Below are 22,411 nucleotides of genomic sequence, written 5' to 3'. Positions count from 1 at the left end.
CCCCTTGGCGCTACGGACCTTTGGGGTTGGGTCATTCTGTGGGGTGAGGCCAGCCTGGCCATCGCGGGCCAGTGAGTGGCACCTCTGACCCCCACTCACCCACTACCCGGAGCAGCCTCTGTCCCCCCTCCCTGGTGAGAACCAGGACCACCAGCCTTTGCTAGTGCAGCTGGAAGGCAGAACTGCCCCAGTTGGAGACCCCAAGTTCTAGGCACTGTACGACCCAGCACGGAAGTGGGTCTGGAGCGCTAACGGAGGTGGGGCTACTGGAAGACCTTGTCAGTTTCCTCCTTCTCCTGGCATTTGGTGAACTGTCTGGGGCCGGGAGACACTGATGCCTAAGTGGCCACAGGGTGGGGAGGCTCAGGCACGTGCTGACCACAACCCGACCCATCCAAAGACCGTCTGTGCCAGACAAAGAAAGGGCTGCCCCATAGAGTCCGATAAAGCTTTTAATATTTAGAAGTTTGGGCACTTAATCCTGGCACTCCAGCATCGGGCAGCTGTCTGGGTCCACAGGGGCACTGGTGATGATGATGGGAACCTTGGCCTTCACACTGGTCAGGGACCAGGGCAGGTGGACCGCGCTGACCAGCTCATAGCGGGTACTCATGATCTCGCCGTCCTGCAGGCTGCTGCTCACGGACAGCACCTGCGGGAGGTTGAAGGTGCTGACGATCTTGGTGGTGTCGAAAGGTGTGATCTGCGTGTTGGCCTCCTGCCGGAGCAGCTCACTGCTTTCCACCCGCAACCGCCGCTCCGCGTTGGGGGTGAAGCCCTCGTATTGCACATGGGTGTAGAGGGCGAAGATGACCGTCTTGATGCACTTGCCGGTCTGGTTGTTGATCTCCGTGGTGAAGATGATCCTCTGCCCTGGGACGAAGGTGTTCTTTTCCATCTGGATTTGTAGGCAGATGGTACCCTGGCCGCAGCAGTTGTAGGAGACCTTCTTCTCAGCCTCTACCAGCAGAGGATTCTATAAGGGGCGGGGGGGGGGTGGATAGACAACCGTGAGGGATCGCAGCCCTCCGCTCGCCTGCCTAACACTCCTCCATCAGAGCTCCCGCCAACCTTGAGCTTTTGGGACTCTCCTAAGTAAGAGGCAGTAAGATAGGATCTGGAGCCCTGGGGAGTTAGCAGGCAAGACCCTGGCATGATCTCCCAGCGTGCTTTATTCCATATCCTCTGCCTTTCTGATGAGCAACTTCCTCATCTGTAAACTAAGCCTAAGAAATCCACAAGACCCTGGCTTTACCCCAACATCCCCTGCTCACTTGCTGTGTGACCTCGAGTAAGCAGCTTGACTTTTCTGGGCCTTGGTTTTCTAGAAGACAGGAAATGTCTCACAGTCTAAACCCAAGCCTTGGGGCTTACCCAGGCAGTTCAGACTTTAGGAGAAAATATCGCGGGCTCTGAATCATGAAAGGAAAACCATAGAGTTGAAAGTATGTCGTGTGTTTCAATAAACGCCTCAAAATGCTGCCGTCCTGTCGACCCATCGGCTGCTGGCTTGCAAATAAAGTCAAATGTGCATCATATTTAATGAGTGCCTTCGGTGACCTTTTATTTTTGATTTGTGGGTGATATTTTAAAGGATTTGATGTGATGTGGTGGTGGACTGGAGGAACGGGACTTAGAATGATCACTTTCCACTTTTGCTGGCTTCCGGTGTCTTCTTGCAGAGGAAATCGACACTTTTTACAAGCGTGTGTGTGTGTGTGTGTGTGTGCACGCGCACGCATCTGTGTTCCCTTTCAGCATACCAAAAGAGAGAGAGAGAGAGAGAATAGTGTGAAAAATACTTCCCAAACTCCCCTCCTACTTCCCATTAGTGACCTCAAGTTGGTCACTTGAAACTGGCCCTAATGGGAGAACTTTCACCAGAGAAATTGGGAAACAGTACATCACGGCTGCCCCACACCACAGCGGGTTGTTAACCATTTCCTAGCCCAGCGCTGCTATGTTCCTATGACCCGCTTCATTGGCATTTACACATTCTCCTGATTTGTTTCAGATCTCTCCTCGTTTAAGAAATAAAATATCAGGGGCGCCTGGGTGTCTCAGCGGGATAAGCCTCTGCCTTCAGCTTGGGTCATGATCTCAGGGTCTTGGGATCGAGCCCCTCATCGGGCTCTCTGCTTGGCGGGGAGCCTGCTTCCCCCCATCTCTCTGCCTGCCTCTCTGCCTACTTGTGATCTCTGTCAAATAAATAAATAAAATCTTAAAAAAAAAGAAATAAAATATCGGGGTTGTAAAACCACGTGAATGTACTCAACCCTCACGGTTAAGACGGTAAGTTTTATGTTATGCGTATTTTGCCACAATTTAAAATAAAAACATGAGAGATCTGGTTGAAGTCCCCATAGTCCCCTCCCTCATGCCATCCCCCATACTTCCTGGCTCTCTCTATCCTGAACGGGGGGGTTTATCATATCTGGATTTTTTTTTAAAGATTTTATTTATTTGACAGAGATCACAAGTAGGCAGAGAGGCAGGCAGAGAGAGAGAGGGAAGCAGGCTCCCTGCTGAGCAGAGAGCCCGATGTGGGGCTCGATCCCAGGACCCTGGGATCATGACCTGAGCCGAAGGCGAGGCTTTAACCCACTGAGCCACCCAGGCGCCCCTGGATTTTTTTTTTTTTAAGATTTATGTATTTATTTGAGAGAGAGGGAGAGCACAAGTGGGAGGGTCAGAGGGAGAGAGAGAGAATCTCAAGCAGACCATGCCGAGCGCAGAACCCCATGTGGGGCTCGATCTCATGACCCTGAGATCATGACTTGAGCCAAAACCGAGAGTCAGATGCTCAACCAACCACACCACCCAGGCGCCCCACATCTGTGGGTATTTAAAAACACTCCTAAGCATTATTAAGAAACTAACTCGGAAAACTCCATGAAGCAAATACGTAACTGTGTTATTACAAAGTCAACTCTTGTAACCTCCGCCCAAGAAGTAGGGATTTGCCAATTTTCCTCCCAAAGTCCCTCACCTGTGCCCTGCCCCCACCCCTGCCTACAAACGGCAACAGCCTGAATTCTATAGCAATCGCTTTGCTGTGCCGACACAGTTGCGCTCTTACTACCTACACAGAAGGACCTATTGCAAGATGTATTGTTTAAGAAGAAAGTGTGAGAAGAACAATATTAACAAGCTCAAATGTATCTTCTAGGAAGAAAGGAAACATTACAGATTCCATTGAAATCCATGGGGTTCTAGGTCCTCTGCCCCTTGCCTCCTTCCTCCCCTTCTTTGCCAGACCCGTTTTTGTCATTCTCATGTGAACTTTTATATTACTTAGGAATCCATGAGCTTGTGGTAGAAGTATATAGTACTGTTTTACATATTTTTAAAAAAATTTTTAATATTTTATTTATTTGACAGAGAGAAACAGCAAGAGAGGGAACACAAGCAGGGGGAGTGGTAGAGGGAGAAGCAGGATTCCCGCTGAGCAGGGAGCCCGAGGCGGGGCTCGATCCCAGGACCCTGAGGTCATGACCTGAGCTGAAGGCAGACGCTTAACAACTGAGTCACCGAGGTGCCCTATATTTTTTTTCTTAATTAAAAAAGTTTTTTTAAGTATGCTCCATGCCCAGCATGGGGCTCGAACTCACGACCCTGAGATCAAGAGTCCCATGCTCTACCAATGGAGCCAGCCAGGCGCCCCTGTTTTACATATATTAATACTTAAAATATATCAAGCTGTCCATGTTTTCTAGCAGTTCCCTTTTCTAGCTCAGCATTTTGTCATTGAAATGCATTCATGCTAGTGCCTGACCTTCTGGTTCTTTGGTTTTCCCATGGCCACTGAGTGTGTTGGAAAATAACCGATTCACTCATCTGCCCCCCACCCGCCCTGGACAAGAGGGACACTTACGTGCTATGTGCTACATGTATGTTTCTATGTGCTTGATATCATAAAGTGCTAGAAGGAGCATCCTGAAGGCATTTTTTCCTGCTCTTACACATGAGAGTTGCTCTGAGCCATGAGCTGGTGAACTTTTTCTCTAAAGGATGACTGATGACAAGTATTTTAGGCTTTGCAAGCCACATACAGTACAAGTCAGATACTCTCTATCAAATAGGTAAATAAAATCTTAGAAAAAATAAGGGCACCTGGATGGCTCAGTGGGTTAAGCCTCTGCCTTCAGCTCAGGTCATGATCTCAGGGTCCTGGGATTGAGCCCCACATCGGGCTCTCTGCTCAGTGGGGAGCCTGCTGCTCCCTCTCACTCTGCCTGCCTCTCTGCCTACTTGTGATCTCTGTCAAATAAATAAATTAAATCTTTAAAAAAAAAGAAAAAATATTCATTGCAACCCTCTGGATTTGTTTTCCTGTTATTTTTAGCCTACTTTCTTTATTCTATTGTTTTGTTTTATACAAAACCAACATTTTACGAACATTAGCTGGCTGTAACCCACCAAATTAATCTTGTTCTGATAAATTCTCTATTCTGCTTTTTCACAACTATTATATGCTGTCCAACACACTGATGTTATAGAAACAAAGCTGTTGCAACCCACCACATTTATATTTTGTTCTATTCTTTCGTTTTTAAGAAGTTGATTGTAAGCCGCCAACCAGATTTTCTTCGCTTCCTGTTCTATGTATTTTATTCTGTTCTGTTTTCTTCTTCTATTAAAAACACACACACACACACACACACACACAATGTTTGCAACCCACAAGAGTGACTTTGTTTCTAATATTTTCTAGGTTGGTCTTGGGATTCTTTCATTTTATGCAAATATATTTGCACCCTGCTAAATTGATTTTGCAACCCATGAATGGGTCGTGACCTGAGGTTTGAAAAACACTGCTCTAGATCAGATGCCTTTCTTCTTGGGAGACCTGGGCCTGACCCATGACCCTAGGTGACCTCACCTCTCCCCTTGCCTCTGGCCCCCTTGCCTCCGTCTTCCCCTCCCTGCCTCTCCTCCAGGAGGCTAACTTCAGGCAGTTTTATTCTAAATCCCTCCAGTCTTATTCGAAAATTCCTTGCATGCGTTAGGACCCTGGGGGCATGGAGGAACTTGCTGCCCTAACTCAAGGCCAAGCCTGTAGTTCTGCCTGTACTTGAGAGAGGGGCCCAGCCATTCCCACAGTGGCCCAGTGGGGACTCCCATGCTAGGTCAGGCAGGGTAGCCAAAGCGCCCCGATTCCCAATAATGTTGGGGGGGTTAACACACCCAACACTGGATTTCCTGGATCTGGGGAGTGTCTGGGAGCCCCGAATTCCTTTGGCACATGTGAAACTTTATGGGGGGGCCTCATCCAAACAGTACTTATTGGCATCAACTTGGTGCCAAGTTCAAGGAAAACCCATAGCAGTTAGGACCAGCCCCTGGTGGTGGTGGGTGGTGCTGGAGCTCCCTGCTCCTGGTGGGTGGGACGGGGGAGGGAGAGGGACACACAATCAGCTCGCTGAAAATGAACCAGGTCATTTCTGATAAGGGACAGTGATGAAGTTGTGGCCAGAGGCAAACCAAGGGTATGAACTAAGGAGAGGTGCGGTGGGGGCTCGCTTGGAGCCAATGGTTAGGAAATGTCTCTGGGACAAGCTCCTTTCCCAAACGGTACTGACTTTGGGGAAGAGGCAACACAGTCTTGTCCTTCAAGATTCTAAAGATACAAAGAGTGGAGAGGAGGTAGGGAAATGAGCTGCCCTGTGCAGGGCTGGAGGGAACCCAAAAGCAGTCCACGCATAGTGGAAAACAGGCTGGGGGGGGGGCCTCAAATGCTCAAGGGAGTGGCCATCTGGCCCAGCAATTCCTCTCCAGGTATCCAGCCAAGAGAAACAAGAAGATACATCCACGAAACATGGCCAAGAAGCGCAAGCAATCCAAGTATCCATCATGCACAAATGCGCACACAAAATGTGGTCCACCTGCAAGATGGAATGTTACGAGATGGCTGTTAAAAGGGATGAGACACGGACAATACGCTGGTGAGTGGAATCAGTCAGACGTAAAAAGCCTCCCTATAATACGATTCCATTTCCCTGAAATGGCCGGAACAGGCAAATCCGGGGAGAGAGGAAGGGGATTAGCGGTGGCCAGGGCTGGGGGAGGGGTGTGAGGAGTTTGGAGGGGTGACAGCCAAGGGATGCAAGCTTCCCTCTGGGGTGATGACAGTGTTCTCAAGTAGAGTTGTGATGGCCGCACAACTCTGCGAACACGAGAGAAGTCATTCGACTGTACACTTTCAATGAGGAGATTATAAGATATGTGAATTCTAGGGGCCTCCGGGGTGGCTCAGTGGGTTAAAGCCACTGCCTTCGGTTCGGGTCATGATCCCTGGGTCCTGGGATCGAGCCCCGCATCGGGCTCCCTGCTCAGTGGGAAGCCTGCTTCTCCCTCTCCCACTTCCTCTGCTTGTGCTCCCTCTCTCGCTGTGTCTCTGTCAAATAAATAAATAAAATCTTTTAAAAAATATGTGAATTATAGCTCAATAAAGCTGTTAAAAACAAGTGGAAGGGGAAAATGTTTGCTTCTCCTGGCTCCGGGCTCCCCTCCCAGGGGGGCAAGTGTCTGTTGCTAGTTTCTCTGATCTCTTTCCGGAGACGTTTGTTACACCTGCAAGGAAGTGCATTTCTCACTTGCAGGCTAGACACTTTGTTCTGAGCTTTGCTGTGCTCACTCAAGCCCGCGACTTAGAGGTCCTGATGCCAAGAGCTGCCTTGTTCTGCTTCTGTCTGTTTCTCTCTCTCTCTCTCTCTAACTTACCGATAGAATATTCCTTTGCTACTTTCACTCCCTTGGCAATGAGCATTTAGGCTGATTCCAATTTCTTGGCACGAGAACATTGCCGTGAGAGGTCATGTCACAAGTGAAAGAATACCAGTAGGAGAAATTTCTAGAAGGAAAATGGCTGGGGCAAAGTGCACGTTCATTTTAATTGGAATAGATACAGCTAAATTGCCCTCTGTTGGGGTTGTGAGAATTGACTCAGCCAGGTGAGTGTCTACATGGCTTCTGAACAAAGATCTGAAAGTTGAGGGGGAAGGTTCCGGGTGGCAGGCACAGCCTGTGCAAAGGCCCTGGGGCAGGACCAGGCCAGCATATTGGAAGGACAGCAAGGAGACCTGTTGGGCGGGAGCTGAGAAAGCGAAGGGGAGGGGGCAGGTCAGGCAGGGCCTGTGGGCAGGCAGGGGGGACTTTGGTCTTTACCCTGAATGAAATGGAAGACCAGGAGGGCTGTGGGGGAAGAGGAAGGTCATCGCCTGACTGCCTCTGGCTGCTCCGAGGACAGACAAACTACCATGCAGGGGTACCTGGGTGGCTTGGCCCATTGAGCATCCAACTCTTGGTTTCAGCTCAGGTCATGATCAGGCGTTTGTGGAATTGAGCCCCACACTGGGCTCTGGTCTCAGGGTGGAGTCTGCTTCAGACTCCCTCTCCCTCTCTGCTCTTCCCTGGGCTCGCACGTACGCACTCTCTCTCTCCAATAATTTTTTAAAATCTTAAAAAAAGAAAAAAAGACCGGCTCTACCTGGTTGAGCTCACTGCGCCAGAGTGGTAATCCCTGCCCTGGCCCCAGCTCCTGCCTTCCCCCTGCTCCCCGTTGTTTATCCTCCCCAAAGCAGCCAGAGGGAATCCAGTGATGACCCCCTTGTCCACCAGTTCTCTCACCTGCATCAGGATGAAAGTCTAAGCCTTCCTGAGGCCTTTTGTTCCCTCCCTGCTCTTACCTTCTTCCCCCTCACCCCTTCCTTCACTCTGTTCCAGCTATGTGGCCCCCACAATGTTCCTCCAACATGCCAGGCACAGTCCTGCCACTGGGCCTTTGCATGGGCTGTTTGCTCTGCCTGGAACCCTCTACCCCAGATATCCCCATGGTTTCCCCCTTTCTCCTCTTTCAGTTCTCTGCTAAAATGTCACCTCCTCCAGTCGGTTAAAGACAGTATTGAGTAGTTGAAAAACACTATTTTCATATCCTCAAAACTTATCTGTGATAACTCCCTTTGCTGCTATGATCTTGATTTTAGATCTTCCTGTTTACAGGGCATCTCCTGGGGGTGCAGACACCGTGCTGAGCACTTTGCAGTCTTCATGGGTACCCATCAAGGGAAGAATTATTCTCCCCATTGTACAGATCAGGACAGTCAAGGCTCTAGGAGGTGTTATGAATTCCCCAAGGCCCTCTAGCTAATGAAGTATCTGTTGACCAGATCTCAGGCTGAGTCTCACCCAACCCCAATATTTCACCCCAGCTTCTGCCTTGTGCCCTGCCCCCCTGCCCTGTAGATTAGCTCTGAAGGGAAGGCCAGAGAGGGGCCATAGTCTGCTCAGGGTAACACAGGGAGCAGGCGGTCAAGGGGGCCTTGAGCTCAGGTCTGGCCCTCCCAGGGCTGTTCCACCCCTCCAAACGTCTACCCTTCCTGGGACCCTCCAGGACCATCCCAGATTGTTGGCCGGGCTTGAGATGATCCCCATGATATTTGTAATACTGGTGTTGGAGGCTTGACAAGGTTCATGGGGCCCATCCCCCAACCTGTGCCAGGCACTGTGGGACGTTCTGCAAGCCAGGCACTGTCTGCCCATTTTACAGATGTGGAGATGGAGGCACAGAGAGGCAACGTCATTTGCAGAGGGGTCCGGTCATTCTCTTTGGGGTATCGAACAGCACCTGAGCCCCCACTCCCTCGATGGCCAGTAGCCCCCCTCTCCAGACCTGTCAACTGTAGATGTCCCCAGACCCATACCATCCTGTCCTCCCAGCGGAGGCAAGATTATCCTGGGTGACAGCCACCCGCACCACCCACCCCTGCCGCCCGCTGCCTTAGTTCCTACCCTGGTTTCTGATTCACCTTTTGTGAACTCACTGGGCCCCACAGAGAGCCATCAGCAACTTTCCTTCTTCCCGATAGGGGCCATCTCTGTTCCCCGCCTTCCCACCTGCCTTGGGTGAGCTTGGAGGACGGCCGCACCACTGCCCCTCCCCCATCGCTACCTGCAATGGGTTTTCTTTGTGGAAGTCCGAAGTCCCTTGAACCAACAAGTACATCCTCTTCTTTGCCAGAATGTGCTCCCGGCCCACGCAGGAGGCTTGCATGAAGTAGAAGACACGGCCGATTTTGCTGGTGAAGGTAGAAGGAAGCCTGGGAGGTAAGCTGAAATGGAATTCAAAGGTGTGGCTGCCTGCACTTAACCAATTATCTGAAAGCAAAACACACCGATGCCATCAGAAGGTTCTAGAATCTTTTTCCTCCCCCCCCCCCCCCCCCCTTTCTTTATTTGTTGTTTTGGCAGGGGGTTTGCTCTGGGTCTGGCCTACCTGTCCCCAAGCTAGGCTGAGTTCTGTGCTTTTAGGGATCTGCACGGTCCACGAATATTAGGTCTAGGCCTCAGCTGGGCTGGAGGTGGGGGGACACCTGGGTGGGTGAGGTGGCTGGGGTGGTCACCCCAAATTATGCAAACTACCATAGGGATGTGCTTGTCCTTACTCTGGGTCTGAGAAACTGGAGGTCCAGCCCTTAGTCTCACATTGGTTTAGCAAACCCATCTTAGGCCCCTACTGTAGGTTTTAGGCTTTATTTACCAGTTCAGCTCCCTGCCCTCCCTGAGCTTGGCCCTCAGTGCCCTGCATACAGTAGGCACTTAACATTGATTGAGAGGCAACAGAGGACCAGGGAGAAACTCACCCGGCCCCCATTTCTACAGCCTCCCCTATTTTATTTACTGTGTCTTTCATTCATCCCAAAGCCTCTCATTCTCGTGTCTTGGCCGCTGGGTGGCAATCCCGATGACTCCGGGGACCCGGTTTGTTCCGTCCATGGCCCCACCCCGAGCCTCTGGCCCAGTGCCATGTGCAGAAGGCGATCAGTAAAGCGAAATAAATGAGTGAATCCATCGGAGGCTCGGGGTTATGCTTTTGAGGGGAAATGCCCGGCCATGGGAAGGGATGGTGATGCTGGGGGTGTCTGGGTGGGTTGAGAAAACGAACACTTACAAAGCACTTACTGTATGCCCCACACTAGTCTAAGCCCTTTATATACCATTAAATCACTAACTCCTCAAAGTAATCTCATGGGGCAGCCCCTTTTTCCAGTTCCCATGTTCCAGAAGGGCTAGCGGGACACAGAGAGGCTGTTGCTGAGCAGTAAGGGCCAGCGGGTTGCAATTCCTCCCCTAGATTATCTGCACGCTCAGCTCTGAGCTCCATAGTTATCTTTGAAGAGGCCTCTCCATGACCTCCCAATCTAAAAATTTTAAAAGTCTAAAATTAAACTTTGTTCAGCCAAGTGTGGGCCGAGAGCTGTGGAATACATGGGAACACTCCCGTGTACACACTCAGGGATGGACGTGTGGCTCCCGGGCAGCTCAGCCTTCCTGAGGTCTGTCCAGACTGGGGATCTGAAACCGCTGGAGCTGGGAACTGGTTCTTCTCTCCCTAGAATGTCTTCCCTGCCTCCTCACTTGTTCCCTGGGACCATAGGACTGATGATTTTGTCTCCTTGCATATTTCACTGTCAGAGGGAGATTTATTTGTCAAATAACAAGACAGATTTGTTTTTGTTTTTGTTTTTGGCCTCTCCAAGTGGTCATTGGACTAAGGCTAACATTTTGTCCCCGCAGGGAAATGACTTTGTGAGTTCAGTTTGAATATCTGGGTTCTGATCAGCTCCTTCTGTCTTGTTATTTTCGTGTTAATGTGTATCTGATGGTCATTGTTATACACAGCTTCCCTCCTTGGGAGGGACCCGGCCTCTGCCCATTTCTGGTATCCCTGGGGCTTTGCTGATCCCCTAGCACACATGTTTACCTTCCAGACCCAGGTTCCTATTATGGCTAGAGGTGGCTGCTGGCTTCATCCTTACCCTCTACTGGGAATGTCTTCATCTTGTGCACATAGTCGGCCTTGTTGTTGCAAATAACATCTCTGCTATAATCACGTGACGCCCCGATTTCTTCATTCCACTCCACATAGCCCCTTCCCACGAGCTCGACCTTCACAATAGGGTCCACCAGGGTGCTGTTCAGAATTAGAACCACCTGCCCTTTGATGCTGGAGCCGGCCAGGTAGATGGCATCCTTGGGCAACACTAATTCGATCGATTTCACCACAGACATGGGGGGTTGGGGTGGTGGGGACACATCCTCCCTCCTCCCCCATGCCACTGAGATTCCCGGTTCCTTTGCCGCAGTGAGGTCACCTGTCTGTGACATCATCCAGCCAGGGTTCTGGGAAGGGGCTCCCTAGGGGCTGGGAGGGGAGATGAGGCTGTTGTGCAGGGGTGGGACAGCTTGGGAATTCCAAAGTCCTCACTGATGTATGAGATGACAACCTGATCCCTTTTTCCTAAGAAATAACGGATACATAAGCCAAAACAACCGCAAGACCCTAGCATTCCTACCCCATAGGGAGCACCTGTCGTCATGCTCGGAGATTAGAGACCTGGGCGGGGGTTGGGGGGGGATGCTCCTTAGGAGCTCTGCTTAGAGATGGGCCCCAAGTCTTTTCTGCTCTAGCAGATGGCCCCCGAATGTGGTATGTGCACTTCTCAGGGTCCATAGACTGGTTAAGCTCATACACAATCACTGTCATTTTAATGGGTCATTCTCTATACCAGCCAGTTCCTGTTAGGAAAAAGAAAACATTATAGATATGGCCAGGACATGAAATCTGGTGTGTCCTGGCTGAATGCTTAGTTCCATGTAAACATGAACACCATCTCCTTACACATTTGACATTTCTCTTTACACCTGGTCTCCCCCATCGAATGGGAAGACCCTGCAGGGTGGGACTTAGTCTCTGTAGGCTTTGTGCCCACCAATGTCTGCTTGACTCCGGGCTTGTCCTCAATGAGAAAGATCTCACCTGCCTCACAGACTCAGGGAGGCCAGCCTGACACCTGCCCGTCCGTGAGATGTGTTCTATATGCAGCTGATGACTGTGGGTCCAGAAAGACACTCAGTAGCATACAGACGGAGTTCTGAAGTTGGAGGAAGTTAACAACAAATTCCAGACTTTGGGGGCGCCTGGGTGGCTCAGTGGGTTAAGCCTCTGCCTTCGGCTCAGGTCATGATCCCAGGGTCCTGGGATCGAGCCCCACATCGAGCTCTCTGCTCAGCAGGGAGCCTGCTTCCCCCTCTCTCTCTGCCTGCCTCCTTGCCTACCTGTGATCTCTGTCTGTCAAATAAATAAAATCTTTTAAAAAATGAAAAATAAAAAAAAATAAATAAAACTTAAAAAAAAATTCCAGACTTTGTATTTGGACTCTATTTGTTCCCTATGACATCTAAAACAAATCTCCACAATTTTAGTGACTTAAAAACCACAAATTCATTCTCCTACGGTTCTGGAGGTCAGAAGTCCTAAACAAGTCTTAAGAGGCTAAAATCAAGGTGTCCTAGGGTTCTAGGAGAGAATCTGTCACTCACCTTTTCTGGCCTCTATAGGTTTCCCACGTTCCTTGTCTGTTGCTCTCATCATTCCAACATCTACTTCTCTTGTCACTTCTTTTTTTTTTTTTAAGATTTTATTTATTTATTTGACAGACAGAGATCACAAGTAGACAGAGAAGCAGGCAGAGAGAGAGAGGGAAGCAGGCTCCCCGCTGAGCAGAGAGCCCGATGCGGGACTCGATCCCAGGACCCTGAGATCATGACCCGAGCCGAAGGCAGCGGCTCAACCCACTGAGCCACCCAGGCGCCCCTCTTGTCACTTCTTTGATGTGGTCCTTCTGCCTCTCTTGCTTCACTTGTTAGGACCCTTGTGATGATTTTGGACACCCCTGCATCATCGAGGATGATCTCCCCCACTGGAAGATGTTGAATCTGATCTCATTGGCAAAGTCCCTTTTGCCCTGGAGGCTACCATATTCACAGGCTCAGGGATTAGGATATGGCTAGCTCTGGCCAGGGCACGGGGGGGGGGGGGGGGTGGGGGGCATTGTTCCATCTACCATCTGGGTAAAGAAGGAGCAGTGCCTACAAGGGACTCTGCTCGGGTCCGAAAAAACCTGTACACGCAGAAGGTGGAGGTCATTACTCTTGGGCTCACAGCCTTCCCCATGCTGCTCACTGCTCTCAACAGATAACCAAAGGCCCCCCGAGGCCTTAGATGACACCTCTGTGGGCTCGTCCCCTCTCTGCCCAGCTACCCTGGCCTCCTGGCTGCTCCCCCTACATTTCTAAGTCTTTTCAGGCCTCTGAGCTTGCCTGTCCCTCCTCGACCCATCTGTCCTTGTTTTCTATCTCAGATCTCAGCTCAAATGTCATTCGTTCAGAGGCCCACTTCTCTACCTCCGCCAGAATGTCCTCTCTGCCCACCCCCACATGCCTCTCCAGCTACTGTCCTGTCTTCATTCCACCTACTATTATATGAAACGATTTGCCTTACTCCTTTTTTTGCCTTTCTTTCCAGACAAGAATTTACCCCTCTAGAAACCACCAACAGGGTTGGCCTTGCCCATTGTTGGGCCTCGCCCCTAGATCCAAACACTGTGTCCGGGCGCTTTGTAGGTGCCCAGCATGGGTCACTTTGTGCCCGCGAAGACTGGCCAGAGCAGAGCAGGCAGGGCGGAGGGGGCAGGGCAGTCCTGACCGCCTGGACAGCCAGAGAAGGCGGGAAAACGAGGCGGGAAAATCCAGCAAACAAGCCCTGCGGGTGGGTAGGGTGGGGAGCTCTAGCAGGCCCTGATGCCGGGAAATGGGAGCTTGGGGCGATCAGGCTGGCCATCGGGGTACAGGCAGTCTTGAGAGGAGCCCCCACATTCTACTAAAGCGTTTAAACACTGATTCCGGCCTTCCTTGCCCTACTGGTCAGTGCGTGCCCGTGCCCCGGGAGAGGGGCTGTGGGAAAGGGACTTAAAAGGTCAGGGGATCCCTACCCGGGGTCTCTGCCCCGGGGTTCCCTAGGGCTCCTGAGGGACACGCAGAGTGGGGGGCGCCCAGCTCCCGCCCCTGGGCCGGGTTGCACACTGGGCGCGCCCAGCAGAGCGCGCAGGGCTGGGCGGGGCCGTGGCCCGCTGGGCGGAGTGGGGGTAGACGGAGGAGGGGGCGCCCCCCACCCCCTTTCTCGCTTCCCGCCACTGCGGCGGCCAATCACCAAGCAGGAGCCCGCCCCTGGCGCGGCCTCCCGCGGCCCCGCAACTCCCAAACGCCGAGTTTTCGCGGGAAAAAAAATCAGAGCAGCTGGCAGCGCGGCGGGCAGTGGTGGCCGTCCAGGCGTTCCGGGTCGCAGGCAGGTCCGCGCGGGGTCCGGGGCCACGCACGCGTCTCTATCGCCATCCCCAGCCGGGCCAGGCGCGCAGGCAGGAGAGTGGATCGGGGCGGCCGAGAGGTGAGCCTCCGGACTGATCGGGCTGCCATTGCAGGCCGGGGGAAGGGCCCGTCGCACCCGGAGCGGAGACTTTGCAAAACTTTCGGGAGCGGCCCGGGGACGCGGGGCCAATACCGGCGCACGCGTGCCCCGCAGCGTGGCTGCTCTCCACGCCGTCTCGGGCTCTGCCCCCGCCCTGCCGGCCCTCGGGAGTCGTCCCCCGCCGCCCGGGCGCCGGCAGGAGCGAGAGGAACATACCCAGAGCCCCGCGGGGGTCGCGCCGGCCGGGTGGGGGGAGGGCCTGGCGAGCCGCAGGGGAGGATGTCAGGCTCCGCGCCTGCGCGCGGGGCGCCCCGCGATTCAATTGTCGCGCCCGAGCCCGATTTCGCGCGCCCTTAGTTCCCCGGGCGCGCCTGGGCCAATGGGGAGCGGGCTGGGCGGGGCAGCCGGGCGCGGCGGAGCCAATGAGCGAGTCGGCTCAAGTGAAGGGGGGCGGGACTTGGCGCGCGGGGCCCCTCGGCCGGTCCCGGCGGTGGGGGTGGGCGTGGGCTAGTTGGCGTGGCCCGAGCGGACGGGCGGGAGAATAAGAGGGGCTCTGGGCCCGTGGGTCGGGGTCCGGAAAACGCGAGCCGGTGCGCGAGGCTGCCGCCGGGCCGAGGTGAGTAGCGCGGCGCGCGCGGGGGCGGACGGGACGGGGCGGCCGGTTGCCATGGCCACCGCGGGGCCGGCCGTGTCGCGCGCACGCGCGCGGGGGGGTGGCGGGGGCCGCGGGCGCCCAGGGCTGGGGGCTCCCGGGTCCCGGGGGGCGGTGGCCCTTCCCTTTCGGTTACACTTAGTTGAGTTACTGGGACTTCTGAAGTTCCAACCCGCGCCGGACTTTTGGGTTTTCCTCTTGCGTTAGTATTAACCCAAGGCATGAATGAATGAATGAACGAACGAACGAACCTGGTTCCTCGCCATTTGGCTGTGCCCTCCTTCCTCTGGACATTGTGTGTGTCGCTCCCTGCTCCCCCCGTCCCGTCCCCTCCGCCTCTCCTCCATGAAAGACGGAGCGGGTTGGACTGAGTGGTCCGAGATGCCCTTCGCTGTCCCCTCATTTCCCTTCCCGCCTCGCTCCAACGGCGTGATGGTCATTAACGCGGTAATTCCTTCATTTCCTCTGCGGGGCCCTGGTCAGCTGTGGCTGGCTAGTCCGCGGACCCGCGCGCCGGGAGGGTGTCCTGGGAGTTTCCTAGCGTCCACAGACTGGACAAAAGCCAAGGTGACCCGAGCATTGCTCGGTGTGCTGGTGGCAGCAGCCCCACTGACCCGGGGGTCCCGCTCTCTCGCCCTCAGCACCAGCAGGCGCCATGTGGATCCAGGTTCGCACCATGGACGGGAAGGTGACGCACACTGTCGACTCGCTGTCCAGGCTGACCAAGGTGGAGGAGCTGAGGCGGAAGATCCAGGAGGTCTTCCACGTGGAGCCCAGCCTCCAGAGGCTTTTCTACAGGGGCAAGCAGGTAAACCCGCCCAGCCGGCTGCCGCCCGCCCTGCACCTTTGTTCTTGCCTGGTCCAGGCACCATCCATATACTCTCCCCGCCCCTCGTCCGGTCCCGCTTCACGTCTCCACAGAAACCTCAAATGCCTGAGCCAGGAACAAAGGCTCCGCTCGCAGATCGACATACCGGGCAGGAAGCTGGCACTCTAGTCCTGAGCCGTTGGGCTTTTAAGTCCACCTCCCCTGTTTTTTTGACGCTGCCCTCAATGTAATTTCTAGAAAAGGAAGTTGGAGGTGGTCGATGGAGGAAGGGTGAATTTCGAGGAAGAGCCTAGACTGCTTCCTCAGACAGTAGGACAGGAGGAATTGGGTTTTCCTTTGAAACACACACCAATGGCCCACAGCCTGTGCCCAGTTAGAGTCTGACCCCCGCAGGGTCTGTTTTCGAAAAATTTGGATCCGCTTGTTCGGAGGCTGGAGATGGCCTTGCTGGTCAGGAATTTCCGCCGCTCTGGCCTGCTCCGCGGAGTGAGCAGGAGCTCGGGGCTTTCCTTGGGGTCTGCGGGCCCCGCTTTTCTGTGTCCTTTCTTCTCGCTCTCTCCCCGGCCTCTGGAAGCGTTTAAAATGGCCACCCTGGCTTTCTCAGCTGCCCACGTTTGGGACGCTTTCTCCAGGGGCAGTGGGGGTTTCTGTTTTTGTCGGAGTCTTTGGGGGCACGGCCCATGCTACTGTGAGTGGGATTTCCCACGGGGAAGCTGAGATGGTATGGCACAAAGTGTCGGTCCCGTCTGCAGGGGCCGTCGTGGAGCGGGGTGCACGGTAGGGACAGCGGGGGCACAGGGACCGTGTCCTGGATTAAAAGTCTGCAGTTGGGCTGCGCGTGCCTGACTTTGTTGTTGTCGCATTTTGAACTGGGTACTGCCGCCATCTGCTGTCTCCGTTGAGGAATAAACACTCTGCGACCAGCCGGATTTTTGGGGGTGGGGAGTCTCCAGGGTGCTTAACTCGAAATGAGACCTGATGATTAATTTCTTGGGCTCCTGGTGCCCTTGGAGACCTTTCCCCTCCTTCCTGGGAGAGACGAGATGACTTGAATGTCTCTAAAAGCTGAGTTAACCCGCCCTGCCCGGGGAGGGGACGCGGATCCCGCCGATGGCCTGTGCAATCAGCAAAGTCAGGGCCCCGAGTGAGCTCTACCAAGGGGGCTGTCTCTCTCTCTCCCGCCTCCTCCCATGGCTCATTTTTTGTGGCATCCAGACCGACTTCGATTAGCGCACTCGATCTCTTTGTTCAGCGAAGGTCCTTTCAGAGTTTCTGAGCGCCTTCCGTGTGTGCCTGCTCCACCATTCACGGTGTGATTCAGACGTGATCGGATTGAGTCCTCCCCAGTGGGAGGATCTGTGAGCACCTGGCATGTGCCAGGCGCTGTTGTTACATTTCCACCTGGCCGAAAAGTTGGAGCCACCACGAACCCCAAGCACCTACCCCTAGAGCTTGCCCTGGCATCCAGCCACATTCCAGTCAGCCCCGCGCTCTCCGTCCTCCTGTCTGTTTACCAGTCCATGGTAGTTTTGGGAGTGTGTTTCAACGTAAGCTGCGTGAGCACTTTACGCCTGCCGTTAACTAGAGTCTGGGACGGGTTTGCGGGTCTTGCTTTTATAGCGGGATATGCACGCGTCAGGCAGACCATTTGGCGTCTGGACAATTGTCTACTCCCACGTACCCAAACCCCCATCTCCCTTCATTCCTAGCTCGAGATCTGACCCGTACGAAAGCCCTTAGGACCCCTGTGAAAGTTATAAGGCCTGACGAGCACAGGAACACCTGTGTGTGGGAGCCCGGAGGCGGGTACCTGCAACTGGCCGGCGGTCAGCGCTGGAGACCGAGCTCTTGACGCCGCCTGCTCACAGCCCGGCTTTCACGCTTGGCACAGCCTTCCTGTTTCCCCTGTGACCTCCGTGACGGCCGCCCGTTCCCCTGCCTGGCGCTCCTCTTCCCCACTCGGCAGCTTGGGGAGGGAACGTGCAGTCGCCTCTGTCTTCCGGCCGAGGAAGCCAGGCCCAGAGTGTGATGCAACTTCCCTGGGGACGCCAGTGGGGCCCCGGCCTGGCTATCGGGTGGGGGTGGGGGGCTGGGACGCGGACGGACTGGACATAGGGCAGCACCTCACAGTGAGTCCTGTCCGCAAACAGACCAGGCTCACCACGATAGAAAGCAGCGGAGCTTCCAGTGGGGGGGGCCAGAGAGCTGCTTTTACAGAATGTTCTAGAGAGTCTTCGCAGTCCTTCGCGCTCCCCCCCCACAACTGTTTTTTTCCGCCTTTTAAAGAAACACGTTGTAGCAGTCCACGGTCTGCCGTGAGGTTGACTGAGCCGATAAAGCAGAACATAGTTGAGCCTTTCTTCAGGATATGGGAGGGTTTCGTGGCCGGCTTGTTTGGGCTGAATAGGTTGGCGGTTATGTCGCTTGATTGGCGGAAATACAAGAAGCCGAGTGGGGGCAGGGACCCGGGCGGTAGGCCCAGCCTGGGCAAGGGCGAGAGGCATCTGGCGCCTTTTTCTTGGCTGCCCAGAAAAATAACAATAGCTCTCATTTGTGGGGACTCCGGCACGTTCAGGTGTAGGGCTCTGGCCGTTACAGAATTGTCCCTGTGTCCCCAGCCCAGGTGGCTGCTATCCGAGCTCCTCGCGGCTCTCCCAGTGTGGCCAGTGCGGGACTGGGCCCGGCCAGCTCGCGGTAAAGGCACGGGAAATCAGCGCCCACTGGGTTTCTCCCCTTCGGCCCTGCTGACGTGGGAGGCGGGCTCATTGTCTGGAATTGCCCCCAGTTGAGAAGTACTAATTTAGGTAATTGACACGAGGGAAGCGGTGAAATCGGCCACACTGGCCTCAAAGGCCGTCTTAAGGTCCCTCGGAAAGATCATTCTGAACTGGTGCCCTGGAAACGGCCTCGACTGGGTCTCCCGCGTCCTTGCACCCCACTTCAGAATGGCTTTTCCCGAGTGCTGGCCCTAAATTCCCAAAGGGCTGAGTGGGGCAGCAGAACCCTGTCCTTCAGGCGGTGCGGGGGAGGGTCCTCTTCCCCTGGGAGAGCGCCGAGCCCCGCATGCCCTCCAAGCCAGGCGGCAGCAAACCCTTTACATAAATATTTGTCTCCAGGAGAGCTGCTCTCCCTGCAGCGGGGAAACAGCCACAGACAGGATGCGAATGAAGGGGCGTGTCCCAGTCTAATAAAACTTTATTTACAAAAACAAGTGTGGACTAGACTGTCCGGCTGCCCGTAGCTCGCCACTTCTGCCCTATTGTGCTTCCATCCAGCGTCCTTACTTGGAGATCCAGGTTTTGCTGTTAGGAGCGGCACTGCTGTGGAATGGACTAAACCTGTTCTAGTACATTCTAGTACATTCTGGAACAGGTCCCCTAGGGCACTGTGTTGCAGAGTTCTTCAGGGCAGGGTGTGCAAAGCGTCTGGTCTCAGCACTTCCCCCGCCCACCCGGAGACCAGCTGAAGACCCGAAGAGCCTTTGTTGATGTGGACGAGGCACGCTTGGCTTTGAGGTGCCATTCTTTCTGCTTGCTGCCCCCAAGCTGGGAAATCGTGTCCCCTCTGCCTCATCTGGGCTGCTGCTGCATGGAATTGTCTTCTCCCCGTTTCTGTCAGTCTGTCTTGTGTGCACGCTGGGTTGCAGGCTGAGCAGGACCAGCGAGGGGCCAGGGCTGTACCCCCCAGGAAGAGGGGCAGAGCAATTTCCTGCTTCCTCCCTCTCAGACTCCCAGGTCAGCCTGGTGGGTTCTCGTCAGTGCTCCCTTTCCTCCTCCAGCTGTGGGTCCTTCTTGGTATGAGGCTCACTGTCCTCCCCACCTCTCGCTGAAGCAGCTGGTTAGAGGCGACCCAAGAACTACCACTTGCCAAGCCCAGGGACATGAGTCCCTGTCCTCTTGGGCCTCTGGGCAGCACCCGGCACCCTAAAAAGCATCCCTTGAAAGTGTTACGAGGGGACAGAGACTGGGGACAGAAACGGTAGGCATGGCAAGCTCTAATCCCGGTTTCCAACAGGAACCAACATGCTTAGCTGTCAAATCACATACGTGTTAAGTTCTTATGCGGTCCGTGTGGTCGAAAATTCCAGATATCCAGAAATGTCCAGAAAGCATACTTGCATTAAGACAGAGAGGAAGACATAAACACTGTGGGCAGTTTTGTCTTTAGACCTGAATCTGCTGTACAGAGTTACGTGCCCCAAACCACCGCACGTGTCCTATCATAGGAGATTTGGGGATTTTTCGGTGCAAAGTGTGCCTCTATGGGTTGTTAACTTCAGGTTTAATCATAAGGTCAGGACCTCGAAAGTGAGGAGCAGATCATCTGTTGTGGAGTTTTGTAGCTTTTATGAATATCGTTAGCCTCGGTGGAAATTTTTGGACTTTTTTTTTTTTTAAGACTTTATTTTTAAGTAATCTCTACGCCCAGCATGGGGCTCAAACGTGACAACCCCGAGATCAAGAGTCATGTGCTCCTCCATCTGAGCTGGCCAGGCGCTCGAGAACTTTAGAATCTTGATGATGAATGTGAGCGTAATACACGTTGGCATGAGGCAGGCCTGGGCCTAGCCTGTCTCCCCCGTGGTTCCCAAATGTTTGTGTACAGCTTTGGGCAGGCAGGGTCGGGGGAGAGGAACACACAGCACACACCCTCTCCTACAGCAAACAGTTGTGCAGCCTTCCTGCTGACCTCAGGGGCCCTTCTGGAAAGTTCTAGAAATGGCTGCAGGAAGCAGCCAGACCGGCTTGTGACCAGGAGGCAGAGTCCTGTGCCCGCCTCCCCGCCTGAATGCCCCCTTCCGTGCCCCGTTTGTGCTTCTCTCCGCATTCTTGCGTCGGTAGGCACGTCGGCCTCCTCCACAGGGCCTGTGCCCCAGCAAATCCATGAGCCGACGGAACCTGGCTTCCTGACCTGCCATGGGCAGGAGGGGCCCGGTTGTGCTCCTGGTTCCAGCCCTCCCGCCGCCTCTTAGCTGTCCAGGTACCTTGGTTTATGCTTCATTTCCTGTCCCCTGAGTTGTCCTTGTTTCCCTTGACACATATGGGAGTCTCATCTGCTTTGCTGCTTTCCCTGTCACAAGGCGGCAGTGAGGACTCCTTTGTGTGACAAGGCCACAGTTTTCCCGGCACATAAGGCTGTGGACGCCCTGTGAGGTCGCTGTACGTGTCTCGGGCACACATGCGAGGGTCTGTCTAGCTTAGGGGTTCTCCCTGGGGGTGATGGTGCTCCCCGTGGAGACGCTGGGAGGTGTCTGGGGACGTCTGTGGCTGTCACAACTGCGGGGTCCTCCTGGCATGGAGTGGGCAGGGCTCAGGGATGCTGCTCAGCCCCCCGCAGTGCCCAGGATGGCCCCCCGCAGAGTGATTCCACCTGATGTCAGCAGCGGCGAGGGGGTGTCTGCTTCTCGAGGTACTGGGCCCCAGGGTACATGTGTCTTGTTCTAAGGCCATTTGGCCCGCCTTCTGCTGGTTTCCTTGCCCCAGTGGGGACACTTGTGTTTCTTTGTCTTTTTAAACTAGTGTGTTTATTGGGGATTTATATGTTTATAAGCTTATTTGTATTTACGTATTTGTGCGTCTCAGGTCCTCAGTAACATCGAGAGGAAGGCTCAGTGATTTCTCCCATATCCCACCTCCCACACTGCCATTCTCCCCCGTTCCGGTGTCTGCACCAAGTGCCATGCGTGTTACAGGCGATGAACCCATGTTGACCCATAGAGGACAGTAGGGTTCGTTCCTCATCCCGTCGGCTTGGACAGCTGTGTAGTGACGTGGGCCCGCTGCTGTGGCTGCTGCTGTGGCTGGGGGAGGCCTCCCAGCCCTGGAAGTCCTCCGCGCCCCACCTTGTCGGTCATGCCTCCTCCCCCAGCCCCTGGTCCCCACTGATCCTTCTGCTGTCCTCACAGTTTTGCCTTTTCCAGAATGTCACCGAGCTGGCGTCCCCCACTATGTGTCTTTCTAGGACTCCCTTTTTTCCTTTAAAAAAAAAAAACAACCCCGACGCGTTGTTGAGACGTAATTCACATGCCATATGATTCACCCGCTTCAAGGGTGCGATCCGATGGTTTTCTGTCACAGAGCCGTGCAGCCATCACCGCGGGCACTGCTAGGACATTCTCTTCACCTACATAATGTTTAGTGTCCCTTCTCAGCCCCTGACAACCAGTCACCGGCTTTGTCCATGGAGGAGTCTGGTCCGGGCATGGACTCACACTGCGTGTGGCCTTCTGTGTCTGGTTCCCTCCCTGAGTGTCATGGGCTCGGGGTCTATCCCCGGGGCCATGCTTGTGGGCGCCTCACTACTGTCCACGGCCGAGGGACCCTCCCGTGTGTGGGGGGACCGTGGGTGTATGTGTGTTGTTCCCCGCCGCCCCCCCCCCGTTGGTGGACGCTGGGTTGCTCCCCCCTTAGGCTGCTGTGAGTCCTGCTGCCGTGAACACGTGTGTGCAGGTTGACTTGTCTCTTCCCAGCTGTATCCCCTCTACCCATCATCACAGCTGTCCTGTGTTGGCCCTGTGGGGGTGGGGGCTGGCATCAAGGCTCCCCCCTCACGCTGCGTGAAGCCATGGGGTGTGCCCAGGAGCTCCGTGGCTGTAGGCAAGTGTCCATGTGTCCAGAGGTCTTCT

General features: G+C 54.4%; 2 protein-coding genes across 2 annotated transcripts in view; one reads left to right on the top strand and one right to left on the bottom strand.

The window, feature by feature from the left end:
* Positions 1 to 434: 434 nt before the first annotated feature.
* On the bottom strand, positions 435 to 11,185 carry LOC111161729 (arrestin domain containing 5). Its single transcript, XM_022525609.1, has 3 exons — positions 10,818 to 11,185; positions 8,951 to 9,156; positions 435 to 976 (listed from the first exon to the last, which is right to left on the bottom strand). Exons 1-3 carry the CDS (start codon positions 11,167 to 11,169, stop codon positions 476 to 478), a joined length of 1,059 nt encoding a protein of 352 aa, XP_022381317.1. The 5' UTR covers positions 11,170 to 11,185; the 3' UTR covers positions 435 to 475.
* Positions 11,186 to 14,029: 2,844 nt separating this feature from the next.
* Positions 14,030 to 22,411, top strand: part of LOC111161728 (ubiquitin like with PHD and ring finger domains 1) — a 28,425-nt gene continuing 20,043 nt past the window's right edge. Inside the window, exons 1-2 of the mRNA XM_022525608.1 lie at positions 14,030 to 14,284; positions 15,599 to 15,765. Of these exons, the coding sequence (XP_022381316.1) occupies positions 15,613 to 15,765 (153 nt within the window). The 5' untranslated portion in view covers positions 14,030 to 14,284; positions 15,599 to 15,612. The remainder of the gene's footprint in view (positions 14,285 to 15,598; positions 15,766 to 22,411) is intronic.

This window comes from Enhydra lutris, unplaced genomic scaffold (assembly GCF_002288905.1).
Source record: "Enhydra lutris kenyoni isolate GAN:26980312 unplaced genomic scaffold, ASM228890v2 scaffoldscaffold86, whole genome shotgun sequence".
In the NCBI taxonomy this organism is placed as follows: Eukaryota; Metazoa; Chordata; class Mammalia; order Carnivora; family Mustelidae; genus Enhydra; species Enhydra lutris.
Note: the sequence above shows the minus strand (reverse complement) of the source record. Positions and strands in the feature narration are given on the sequence as shown.